Source organism: Apodemus sylvaticus, chromosome 5 (genome assembly GCF_947179515.1).
Source record: "Apodemus sylvaticus chromosome 5, mApoSyl1.1, whole genome shotgun sequence".
Lineage (NCBI taxonomy): Eukaryota > Metazoa > Chordata > Mammalia > Rodentia > Muridae > Apodemus > Apodemus sylvaticus.
In genome coordinates this window covers 115,672,791-115,685,696 of record NC_067476.1, presented here as the reverse complement: position 1 = coordinate 115,685,696, position 12,906 = coordinate 115,672,791, and the positions used below count along the sequence as shown (strand labels likewise).

The following is a 12,906-nucleotide window of genomic DNA, read 5'->3' as shown; positions in this document are numbered from 1 at the left end:
GGTACTTATATTTCAGTGGGTTCTGGTCCTTCTTATCCGGTGTCTCCATCTGAAATCAGCCCATCCCTGCTGGCTTCAAAGGAGGTAATGGCTTGACCAGGGTGGACAGAGTATATTTAATATTGAGAGAAGTTTGAGGCTTTGATTCTTGGGTATGCAACTCTGCCCAAAGCATTAAGGATTTTACGGCTAGGCCACAAGAGCTAACCTCAGTGTTCCCTCCCCTGTCCCATCTTTCCCTGGATTTCCACAACCCCCTCCCACTCATCCCTCCCGCCTTGATCAACCAGTGGTGTCCAATTTCTACCACCTGGGCCAGGACCCAGATCTCCCGGCCAGCCACTTCCCTAGTGGGGAGCACTGAGCAGATTTCCCTTAACCTGGCTCCGGCAAAGGAGGAGGAATGCTTCTAAACAAGGCCTCCGCTGGCCTAGGCTAAAACACTTATCTTTCAGACGCTGCATGATGATGACTTCAAAGGAAACCGCCAGGGACTAGTAATCTCATCAGACCAGTTTGCAAGGTTCCTGGGATTTCTCAGAGATGCCCAGATAAGCACTGACAGTGGGGGAAATAGGAGGCTCTGGTCCTAGGATCTATATACAAAGGACTGGGGATAATAGCCCAGCCTGCTCTCGGTCTTCCTGGTAGGTCTGGGAAAAGCAGGGAGGAGCCCAGGAACCCTAAAGAGAATAGCACTGTCTACTCCAAACAGGTGCTGCAGACAATGCTGTGTCTTTCTATGGGACCTGCATGTTTTGATAATTGGGACCCATCATCTCAGCCTCAGGACAGGAATGTCCTTTCTGCATTTCTGGTCTCTATTTATTCTCGCCACATTTCAGAAGCAAACACCAGATTGTCACTGAACTGGGTCTCAGAACAATCACTCTTCTCGGGGCCTCTTGCATGCGTTTTTGAGCTACATCCAGCTTGAAGACTCCTCTGCAGGTCTGTGGTCCCAAGCTCTGCAAGCCTCTCTGAGAAACCACCCCTCCCTCGGGAAAGGCAGGTTCTTTCTCTCTCGGTTCACCAGCCTCCACCCATCCCAGGATGGTTGGAATCACCTAGAAGAAAGAATAAAAGATTCCTGAGAGGTGACCGTACTGGGCACCAGCCCTTGTTGCTGCCTTCTTTTCTCAAGCTTAGGAAACCTTGAGCAAGGAAAGAGGAGGATGGGGGAGGAGTGGGGGTGGGGCTGGGAATGCCAGGTCTGTGGAAAGAGAGGCCTGAGGGGAGAGGGAAGAAGAGGGATAGAAAAGGAGTCTTGGTGGAGAGGGAGGGGCTTCAGGGCAGGAGTGTCTCAGGCTCCTCCTGGATAGAGCTGGAGGAGGGCAGCCGGGACCTCCCTCTGACATTCAGAACAGACCCGGGAAGTCACTGGAAGTTCCTGCGATATTCAACAGACTGAGGGCCTAAAAGGGTGCCGCTTCCAGGTACGTAGGACTTGCTACAGGATACATTAGCACCTGGCTCCAATTACCAGCAACTTTCTCACCACTTTAACTCCCTACCAATAGGGGAGCCTTTCCCTAAGGAGCCTTAATGGTGGTCAGAGATCAGCAGGGAGCCAGGTCTAGCAGGCAGTGACTTCAGGCCTTGTTCAGAAGCTACTTTGCCACAGGGCTGGGCACTCCCTCCTGCAGAGGGCTGACACCCAGTGCTGACTTCTCTTAGAACCTATATAGGACCAGGATCCCAAGTCTTGCGGGTGTCTAGGACTCCTATCCTCTTCTGAAGGCAACCCTGAGCTTTCTCTTAAGAAAGAGACGCCACAACTTATTTTATACAAACTAGCAAGTGGCAGGGCCCTTGTATTATGGAGAGTTAGTCTGGTGAGTGTTTCTAGGCACAACTAAATCCTTCCTGAGGAAGAAGCTGCTTAATCTGGGGTGGGGGAAGTTTACAGAGGAAGAGAAAACAAACTTCTCTCAAAAACTCATAGAAGGGGCACACGGAAGCATGGCGGGGGTGGGGCGGGGTGGGGTGGGGTCTGGAAGAGTCAGGTCAGGCATGGAAAAGACAAGGAAAGACTCCTGCTAGAAAAGCAAGGACGAGCAGGTGTGAGGTGGATTCTGCACCAGAGATGAGGAAAAAGCTGGTCTCCACCTGCTCACTGACAAGCATGAGGTGAGAGTGGGGGTGGGGATGAGGGTGGGGGTGGGGATGAGGGTGGAGGTGCTTCCTCCCGACGGGCTCTGTCTCTGTCTCTGTCTCTGTCTCTGTCTCTGTCTCTCTCTCTCTCTCTCCCCCTCCCTCCCTCCCTCCCTCCCTCACACCCTGCGCCCTCCAGGAACGTTGTGTGTCTTTCGTTCGGGGGTTTCCTCTGAAATCATGGACCCTCGATAGTCTTTCCCTAGAGATTTGACATGCGGTGGCCGCTGATGCTGCAGCTGCTGCAGCTCCTGCTACAACTGCGGATGGTGCAGAGCCAGAGCCTGGAGGGGCGTTCCCAGGAGACTATCCCCCTCTTCCGACTCACTCAGCAGGGAGTCTGGGACAGCCTCGACCGCCGCGCCACCGACTCTCCCTGCGAGGGGCTCCCCGCCGCGGGAACCACCGCCCTGAACCTGGCGAACCGCAGCCTGGAGCGCCTGCCCAGCTGCCTGCCGCGCACGCTGCGCAGCCTCGACGGCAGCCACAACCTGCTGCGCGCCCTTGGCGAGCCTGTGCTCGGCCGCCTGCCGGAGCTGCGCGTGCTCACGCTGCACCACAACCGCATCTCCGTGCTGCACTGGGGCCGCGGCACACCGGCCGGGCTGCGTGAGCTCGACCTCAGCCACAACCTGCTGGCCGAGCTGCCGCCCTGCGCGGCGCCTTCCGGGAGCAGCCTGCGCTCGCTGGCTCTGGCCGGGAACCCACTGCGGGCGCTGCCGCCACGGACCTTCGCATGCTTCCCAGCGCTGCAGCTTCTCAACCTCTCCTGCAGTGAACTGGGCCACATCGCCCCGGAGGCATTCGCTGGGGAGGACGGTGGGCCCCTGGCGGCGCTGGAGCTCTTGGACCTGAGCGGCTCGAGCCTAGAAAGAGGTAGGTGCGGTGTGAGGGCTACACGTGTGCCTCTGGCAAGGTGGGGGGTTAGGGCTGCGTTCTTCCAGACGTGGTCCCAGAAACCAGCCGCGTGTGCCCAGAGTGCCCCACAATCACAGAACTGCTGACAATCTCCAGATTATATGTGAGGAAACTAAGGCACGGAATGGTGGCGTGACTTCACCAAAGTCTCACAGGTCTAGCGCCTAACGTCTCCAGATCCAAGCCTAAGCATCCCCCAGGCAGGGCTCAGCATCTTTTTGTTTGTTTGTTTGTTTGTTTGTTTGTTTTGTTTTGTTTTTTTGAGACAGGGTTTCTCTGTATAGCCCTGGCTGTCCTGGACTCACTCTGTAGACCAGGCTGGCCTCAAACTCAGATATCTACCTGCCTCTGCCTCCCAAGTGCTGGGATTAAAGGCATGCGCCACCACTGCCCAACAGGGTTCAATATGTTGCCCGCTGCGCTCTGGCTAGATGAATGCTATGGGGTGGCGAGGTGAAGTTTTCATTGTGGCCTATGACAGCTGAACTTAGTCTCAAGCATGCTGAAGAGGAATTCATTGATTCTGCTGCCCCGACGCCCCCATTGTTTCTATGGATGTTGGATCCTTTCAACAGAGTGTAGAAGTGTCTTTGATTCAAGTGTTTTTATTATTCTTTAAAGATACTTCATGTGTCTATAAGCACATGTTCATCACAGCCTTGAGAGGTAGGGCAGCAGGAGGCTAGAGAGAACAAGAAATTCAGAAAGGGGAATGTTCTCCATAAATTGAGAGATTACAAAATTGAGTTCCTGGTGCCTCCTCTAACTGTGTGTGCACAGTTCTTTCTTATGTTCCTCAAAAGCTCTCAGCTCTGGGGCACTGGAGCTAAGTCTGGCTATTTTGCATGTGGAGTTTAACCAGAGGCTGTGACAGCAGCGGCTTGGAGATGATGTCCCGGGCACAGACTCACAGCCATTGTGAGTGTGGCTGTGGGTTGTCCATTGCTTCTCTGTGGTCTTAACCAACTTGGGCTGTAAGAAGGATTAGGCATAGCTGAGAAAGGGCCTTTCCAGCTGCTGTACCAGTGACCTCACCCTGTCACGCATTTCCTTAGTGATGGTTCTGGTCCCCTAGGATTTTGTTCCTTGCTGTAATGGGTAATTCCCTTTGATTTCAGTTGAGTCTGGGTGGATCAGAAATCTGCCAAAGCTCAAATTCCTCTACCTGAGAAAGATGCCCAGGCTGAAGACACTGGAGGGAGACATTTTCAAGATGACTCCCCACCTGCAGCAGCTGGATTGTCAAGGATCCCCGGCACTTTCTTCTGTCCACACAGAGATCTTTCAAGACACACCTGATCTACAAGTCCTTCAGTTCCAGCAGTAAGTGATTCTAAGCCCAGCTTTTATTACTGGACTGATTTTGCCCATTAAACTATATTGAATTTTATATGGCACACCAGTCCTTACTGTTTCTGCCACTGCTCTTCCAAATTCTCTTGGGCTTCTGTTCTCCCTCATCTTCCTCATGGTATCTTATGAAGGTCCCAGACAGTCTCCACAGCCAAATCATTAGCAATGAGGAGCCGAGGACACCAGACCTTATCTCCACTGGACCCCCATTTTTTCCCCAGATGATGCCTTTTCAGTCCATCCCTGCGTATGAGTAGGGTTGAAAGGGAAGAAGAGGGGGTAGGAAGGTTTACCATGCAGTAGGATCTGGAGCTGGTGCTGTGATTCTAGTAGCAGGCAGTGGCTTGACTTCTCAGAGCAGTAGGACACTGAGGATGACCCCAGGCCACTTCCTGTCCTTGGGGCCTAAATCTAGGACTTGTCATTGGACATTGAAGCATCCTTTCTTCTCCCTTGTGTTTTGGTAGGGACAGGAATTAGAGGAGCTTCCAAACCACTGTCCAGTCTTGAGTTTACAGGTGGGTGACAGGCCAGTAAAACCTCATCTCTCGGACTTCCCTTGTCTTGAACAGGGTGTAGAGCAATTCTCTTTGGGATCTGGGTACTTCAGCTAGCCCCTTACTCAATGCTCTCAGCCCCTGTGGTTTCTGTTGAATCGAAGTCTAAAACAGCTATGTTTGAAATATCCAGTTATTTAACAGTCTGCTCTGGGGTGCTGACTATTTGTAAAGATTAAAAGTAATGGCACTGCCGGGCAGTGGTGGTGCACGCCTTTAATCCCAGCACTTGGGAGGCAGAGGCAGGCGGATTTCTGAGTTCGAGGCCAGCCTGGTCTACAGAATGAGTTCCAGGACAGTCAGGACTACACAGAGAAACCCTGTCTTGGAAAACCAAAAAAAAAAAAAAAAAAAAAAAAAAAAAAAAAAGTAGTGGCACTGACCCTTAGTTCTGCTGTAAGGTTTTGTGTTCCCTAGCCCACTTGGGCCTAGCACTTTTCACGGGTGGAAGGCCTGCCTCCCAGAGTCCAGCAGGATGGTCTCTCAGAGGCACTAAAGGGCTTCCCATATTGTGGATTCGGGTGGTGTCATGGCTAGCAATCCAGGAGAAGCCCAAGTGTGGGTCTTCTTAGCTTTCCTTTGTTCAAGTGGGTGCCAAAGATAGAACTATGTTTCCTTAAGAGTGAACAGTTGTGCTTCATCCAGGAACTAGCTACTGAGAGGGTGGAGGGAAAACACTTTGTGGCTCTGACTGCTTTGAGCTTGATAAAAATACAAAGATGCAAAGGAAAAGGAATTAAACATTGGAAAATGATACAAAGTAAAGCAGAAATGTAACTATGGTGCCCACTCTCTTGCTCTCCCTCTCCCTTTCCCTCTCCCTCTCCTTTTCCCTCCCCCCTCCTCTCTCTCTCTCTCTCTCTCTTGGGCTTTTCACATAGGAAAGGCAAATAGGAGCCCTTGAGTGGGTTTCTGGAGTACAGCGGGTGTCTGTAGAATTAGTAAAGGTAGGACTAGAATAGAGGCACATGAGGATCTGAGTTCCAATCTCTGGCACGGCAGGCATGGTGGTGCACATATGACACATTAGCATAGGGGATGCAGAGACAGGTACATCCCTGGAATTTGCTGACCCGCCAGCCTCGGCTAAATGGCAAGCTTCAAGTGCAGTGCAGAGACCCTGCTTCAAAAACTCAGGAGGAAGGTGAGTGAGGAGAACACCCTGAAGTCAACCTCCGACCTCCACAGGCACATGCATGGATACACACTCCCACATACACATCGACATGCCTAGCCCCTCACCACACCGCCACCCCTCCCCCGCCACACACACAGATGATAATACTAACTGGTGGAGGTGACGATGATGGTGGTGATGACTGTATGATATAATGGTGGTGGTGAAGCTGCTGCTACTGAAGATGGTGGTTATGACAGTAAGGACAATATGGTTCCAACTTTCAAGAAGTGCACACTTTACTATAAAAAAGCAGATGTCTGGCTGCCAACCAGCACAGGCCATCAGAACCCCAGCAGAGGCCCACACACCCTGTGCTGCGTTGTAAAGCAGGTGGTGGTAATGCGCCATCGGGCTGAGTGAGAAAGATGTGTGAGAGCCATAGCTCTTTGCAGCCCATGTTGCCCATGATGAATTACGACTCAATAGGAAGAATTCATATTCTATATGAATATAGAATTAAAATGTAAGCGAGTCAAGGAGCTCAAGAGAGTGTGAGGAGCCCAGGTCAAACATTCTGTTAGACTCCAGGGAAGGAGCAGGAGAGACCCGGGAGTGGATCTGCCCTTGCGAGCATGAGAACTGTAAATATGCCAAGCAGAATTCTCCACCTTTTCTGTAGGCGTGGCTGCCTCATTGTGATTGCTCGTCCTCACCCATTAAAAGCTTGACTTGATGCCTGGTGACTTACCTGAGCCAGTACTGAATTGGAAAGTAGAGAGCATTGAAAGTTGGGGTTTGTGTCTCTTATTCTTGGAGCCCCAACTGCTATGTGTTTGTGGGGCAGTGAACTGGGCCTGGAAACTTGGTAAGGTTGAGTGGGTTCAGAAACTCTGGACCCTCAGACTTGAGGGTGGTAGGTGCTTCACCTACTCCTGACCAGGTCTCTGTCCCATGACCATGGCACCCCATGGAGAGGACTGTGACAATCAGTCACATAGAGACAGCACTCGGAAACCCCTCCACATGCAGATGAGGCATCCCTAAACATCCCAGACCAAGCTGATGGAAAGCATCTGGTTTTAGATCCCAGCCCAATCCCAAAATGTACATCAGACCCTGTCCACAAGGAATAAAGGAGAGAGGTTTCATCAAAGATCGGCTGGGAGCATCTGTCGTATAAGAGCTGTAATACTCTAGGGGAGAGTACTCTCCTGAAGCTTTTGCTGCTGAAGGCTGCTTGAATCTCACTTCCTGATCTTGACTCCTAGCCAGCTCTGAGTATTGTCCCAAGGCACCGGACTAACTTCAGAGCAAAGGCAGCGGCCATGGAAGAGACCTGGCAGCTCACCCAGACCTGACTCCCACCTCCCTGCTTGTGGCACCCTCCCCATAGCATCCACAGCCACAAGAGCCACCTCAACCCAACTCCCCTCTCCCCTTCAGAGAGCTCAGCTCCTTTGTCACTCCAGCTGGGCCAGAGTACCACAAATCTCTGCAGATAGCCTCCAGTACATGACCAACATGGCTGACTTGTTGAGCTGTGTCTTCCTAGAGTGCAAGGAAAAGCCTTCACTGGTGTAGTCCAACAGATACCCTTGCCTAGTTCACAAGAGGCAGTCGGAACAGATGAAGGAGCAAGACCTAACCGGTACACTAATCAAGGCATCATATAAGTACTGGCATCGTGCCATCAACTATGGCCCAACTCCACGGCTTTCTCATTTCTGTCTACATCACATTTGCTAATATCCTGCTGGCCTCAGTATGTCACCATGTCTCCAGGGGTCTAGAGTTACACACTAGCTTTTGATGTGGAAAGAAGCAATCACACTGCAGTGGTATGTGCTTACAGAGGAAAGAGAACCTGTGGCCATTTTCACAAATCATCCACCATACTCAGCGATGGCAGACCCACTCTGGGCTCTCTCCTCTTTCTTCCATGGAGTCTAACAGAATCTTTGTCCTGACTCGCTCTACTCTCTGGCTCTCAGGATTTATCCAGTGGTGTTTCACTAAGAGTTGTGGATTAAGGGTGTGTATAGCTCAGTGGTAATATACCTAGTATGTGTGGGGCTCTGGGTTTAATCCCCAGTATATAACAATAGCATCTACTACCTATTTTTGTGCAGATATTTATAGTTACACACACCTTCATCATCACAGACCCTTAATAAAAGCACTTGGCGTGGGGATATTTTCTTTAGTCCATAAGAAATAATAAAGACAGAGTTTGGTTGGCAATCTAGGAGCTCTAAGTCCATTTTGGGTTCTACTTAAAGTTCTATTGTTTACAGAATTGTTTTCTCCATAATCCACTATGTCTCTTAGAAACATTTTTTTCCTTCTTTTACAATTATTTGGGGGCTAGAGTTTAGTAGTTAAGACCACTGTTCTTTCAGAAATCCTGAGTTCAGTTCCCACCATGGCTCATAACCATCTATAATTGGATCTAATGCTCTCTTCTGTCTTGTAGGCATGCATGCAAATACAGAACTCATATACATAAAAACCAAACATAAATTTTTTTAAAATTTTATTTATTATTATATGTAAGTACACTGTAGCTGTTTTTCAGACACACCAGATCTCATTACAGATGTGGTTGCTAGGATTTGAACTTAGGACTTTTGGTAGAGCAGTCAGTGCTCTTAACCGCTGAGCCATCTCTCCAGCCCCCATAAATATTTTTTAAAGATTTAATTATTTGTCTTTATGTCTGTGCACCATGGACATCAGAGGATGTGAGGCCCTCTGGATGTTACTGATGGTTCTTAGCCACCATGTGGGTGCTGAGAACTGAGCCCAGGTCCTTTAGAAAAGCAGTTAATGCTCTTAACCACGGGCCACCTCTCCAGCTCTCATGGGAACATTGTAAACCTAATTGTTCAAATTGACCCTAGAAGCGTCGCTTAACTGACTTGTGTACACTTGTGTATGTGTCATTTCAGCTGCAACTTGAGTTCCTTTGGTCCGTGGACTGTGAATTCCTCCCAGGTCTTGTCCGTCAGCCTCTTTGGCAATCCTCTCACTTGCAGCTGTGAGCTGGCTTGGCTTCTCGTGGATGTGAACAAAACTGTCTTACACAGGTAACACATTTACCAAGTAGATGGCTGTGAGGTGAGAATCAACCCTCCAAAGCTGGAGTTCGCCCAGCTAGTGTCTTGCCTGTTTGATCATACGAGCACTCACGCCAATGTAGTCACGCTGAGGGAATGGAGACTCTGCTTGTATTGCAGCTAGCCAGAAAGGGCAAAGAACTTGGGAAAGTAGACTTGGAAGCTTTTAAAAGGAACAGCTGCTAGAGGGTGCTCACCATTTCCACTCATTCGTTGGTCAACAGTTTATGGGTAGGCCATACCTAACTGCAAAGGAGACTGGGAAATGTAGTCTGTATGCCCTGTGGGCAGAGCAAGAACAGTTGTACTAGTTTTCCATTTTACAGACAAAGGAATGGAACTAAAACAAGTGAAGCACTTGATATATTGACTCATGCAGCTTTGGGATGTTGGAGGCAGTATTAATCTCCATCTGTGCTTTAACCACTAAGCCCTTTGACCACCCAAGAGACAGCCTAGCTCTTGACCATTCAGCCTGAGGCCAGTATGCTTAAAGAGCCTTCTCCTGGCCGGAAACAGATTCTAATAGTATCTCTTGGCTTAGAAGAACTTTTCTCTAAGATACACCAGGAGAACGGTACCCAAGCAGGTGTGAGAAGATGGGTGCTAAGGATCTAGGGATGTCATTGATCGTGAGCGCTCCTGGACCACCTCCGCCAGCTAATTGCTCCGTTTTAGAATCAGCCACCCTCAATCGTCCAGCTGTGGTGTGGGGCTCCTCACTTCCATTCCCTACTTTGCTTCCAGTGGCTTTTGCCAAATCCCTTAAGAGTCAGGGGCTCCCCATGCAGTTAAAAAAGATGCTGAGAGCACAGCCTAAAGCCAGAAAGTCTGGCTTCATTCTACTTCCTACAGCAGATATGACTGTCCTCTGCCATTTGCTAGCTATGAGCAGTTAGCACCTTCCTATTTCCTTTTCTGCCTAGAAGGGATGACAAGACTTCCTTCAAAAGTTTCCTAGGCTAATAAAATAATGTTACTAGGTAATATCTGATAGAGAGGATTTAATACCTTGAAATCCAGGTATCTCCTAAATGATTGGTTTCCCTTACAGGGCAACAGATACCATGTGTGAGCCTGCTTTAGGATACAGGGGCCCCTTCTCAGGTCCCCTCTCCCTCCCCCACCTGTCTGACGTGTGCAGGTCAGACCAAAGCACCACCCTCCTGGCTTCAAACCCACTCCACTTCGATCATTCCGTCTCTGCACCACGCACACAGGGGCCTTCCACTGGGCAGAGCATGGCCCTGTCTGCTCAGCCTGGAGGAAGCCAACAAAATATCACCAAAGTCCCCTCCCTCACCATAGCTTCACCCACACAAGGATCAAAGGAAAGCGCCCAGTCCACTACTAACTCTGAGGCAGTTAACAGTCCTTCCGGGGCTCTGCCTGGTGCTGCCAGTTCAGGGGCAGAGCAGATTGCCACACATATCCTTGAGCCCAGTGTCTCATCTGCCTCTACCCCGTTAGTCAGCAAATACCTTGAACCCTTGCCTACTTCACCAAATCCCAGGAGCGTATTTCAGACCAACCAGAAGACACACGCCACCCCCCAGGCTCTCCACACAGATCCTCCACAGGACGAGATCCCAGTTTTGCTGTTAGATGACAGCGAGGAGGAGGAGACTCAAGACCAGGTGGCAGCCCCTCTGCAGGATGGCTCCTGTGATTACCACCCCTGCAAGCATCTACAGACCCCATGCGCAGAGCTGCAGAGGCGCTTCAGATGCCGCTGCCCTGGTCTCAGTGGAGAGGACACCATTCCAGACCCTCCCACGCTGCAGGGGGTGTCTGAGGTGACTGACACATCAGTGCTCATCCACTGGTGTGCCCCCAACTCAGTGGTGCTCTGGTATCAGATCCACTACTTCACAGAAGGAGGATCTGGGAACCAATCCATAATGGACATCTATGCCACTGCCCGACAGCACCCCTTGTATAAGCTGTCACCAGGTACCACCTACCGTGTGTGTATACTGGCGGCCAACAGGGCAGGCCTGAGCCAACCACAGGTCTCAGGTTGGAGGAGGTCATGTGCCACTTTCACAACCAAGTCCAGCTCCGTGGTCATCTTCTGGGGACTGTGTACCGCCAGTGCCCTGTTACTGGTTAGCACACTGGTGCTGTCTGTATGTCTCTGGAGACAGCGCTGGAAGCCACACAGGCAATTCTATGGCACACACCTGGTGGCCTTCAAAAACCCAGCCAGAGCTGAGGAAGTAACTCAGTGGTAGTGATGTCCTAGCTTGTACAAGGCCTTGGGTTTATCCCCAGCATCCAAATCAGACACATTTGAGGCCTTGAGTTTACTTCCAGCAACCAGATAAAGCCAGCCTTTGACCATGCCGAGGCTCCAAAACTTCAATTATCCCAGCGTCTCCCCTTCAAAACACATCTGCATGAATCAATGTTCTGATGCCTAAAGATAGCATGAGCTCCACGGTCCCTGAAACCACCACATCTCAGGCTCACAGCAACTGCACTGCGTCCTCCTCTGTGGAAGGGATGAGTGTCACCCTCTTATTGTTGTTCTCACTAACCTGATGCCAGTCTTACTGGCTCCTGTCATTCTGTGACCTGCTTCAGGTGGGTCAGTACTCGGTACATACCCCAGTACCAGAGGGATACTGCTCGGAAGGAAGGAGATGGGATAACAAAGGAAGCAGTCGTAATAAGGAACGCAGCTTCTTTTGGAAATGCCATCTCTAAGTTTCTTGCACAAATGTTCCCTTGTGACCTCCGATTTTAGCACAATGAGTTCAGTTGGCCTTGAGCTGATGGCCAAGGGAAGAGCTATCGTTGGTTTTCTAAGGCCTTCTGGATTCTTACTTGTATTTCAGGGTGTGTCAAAACATGTATGGTAAGCTTCACAGTTAAATTGGCCTTCTGGTAACACTTGGGAGACACAGGGCAAGGTTATTTGCTTCCAGGGCTTTCTGTATTTCACCCAAGACTCAATAGACAAAAATAAAATGACCTTCTGCTGCTTAGACAGGCCTTACTGTGCAGCCCATGCTGGCCTCAACTCAGATCCTTCTGCTTCTGCCTTTCCAAATGGTGGGATTATAAGCATTTGGAGAGGAGGCAAAATTGAACTCACAACAGTGCTTATTTCTATTGTAAGGAAAAGTTGTTTGAATCCATCTCTCATCTTCAGAACAGGCTGCAGCACAAACATCTTGCTGTAGACAGCAAGCATATCAAGGCTGGACCTGAATATGAATCACACTATACATTTCTAAGTGGGTATCGAAGCGTGTTTTCAACATTCTAAACTGTATCCTTAGTCTCATCAAATATATGCCCAAGAGAATTTGAAAGACTCCTCCAGATCCCGCTAAAGAGGAACGGGAGTGGGTGCAGGAGCACCCTCATAGAGCAAAGGGGAGGGGGAGGGGGGAAGGGGAGATGTGGGACGGGTGTGTGTGTGTGTAAGGGTAACCGGGAAGGGAGATATCATTTGAGATGTAAACGAATAGAATGATTAATAAAAAAATAAATAAATAAATAGTTAGAAAAGCCAAAATGTGAATTAGTATTAAGTCCTAAGACACATAAATGGCCTCAGTGTTTTTAGCCGACTCTCAAGAATGAGTCTGTTCTATGGAAATACTTAATAAATTTGCCAATTTATATACATAAATGTATACTCTAATGTTCTCATTTAAATACAATTCCAGTATGTTTA

The 12,906-nt window shown here is 49.7% G+C and overlaps 1 protein-coding gene across 2 annotated transcripts; it reads left to right on the top strand.

Moving 5' to 3' along the window:
- The first annotated feature begins 1,242 nt into the window (after positions 1-1,242).
- On the top strand, positions 1,243-12,601 carry Lrrn4 (leucine rich repeat neuronal 4). 2 transcript variants are annotated; one of them, XM_052183712.1, is made up of 5 exons: positions 1,243-1,436; positions 2,350-3,030; positions 4,191-4,395; positions 9,051-9,188; positions 10,273-12,601. In XM_052183712.1, the coding sequence occupies exons 2-5, from the start codon at positions 2,370-2,372 to the stop codon at positions 11,450-11,452; spliced, it is 2,184 nt and encodes a 727-aa protein (XP_052039672.1). In that variant the 5' UTR covers positions 1,243-1,436; positions 2,350-2,369; the 3' UTR covers positions 11,453-12,601. The 2 variants fall into 2 exon arrangements, with proteins under 2 accessions (XP_052039672.1, XP_052039673.1); XM_052183713.1 differs by lacking the exon at positions 1,243-1,436 and adding an exon at positions 2,019-2,130.
- Positions 12,602-12,906: the final 305 nt, after the last annotated feature.

Bases quoted from the DNA above. Each gene is read 5' to 3' on its own strand.
- Lrrn4 (XM_052183712.1), top strand. From the start codon at position 2,370: ATGCGGTGGCCGCTGATGCTGCAGCTGCTGCAGCTCCTGCTACAACTG. The intron at 3,031-4,190 runs GTAGGTGCGGTG...CTTTGATTTCAG, and splicing joins CGGCTCGAGCCTAGAAAGAG to TTGAGTCTGGGTGGATCAGA. The intron at 9,189-10,272 runs GTAACACATTTA...TTTCCCTTACAG, and splicing joins AACAAAACTGTCTTACACAG to GGCAACAGATACCATGTGTG.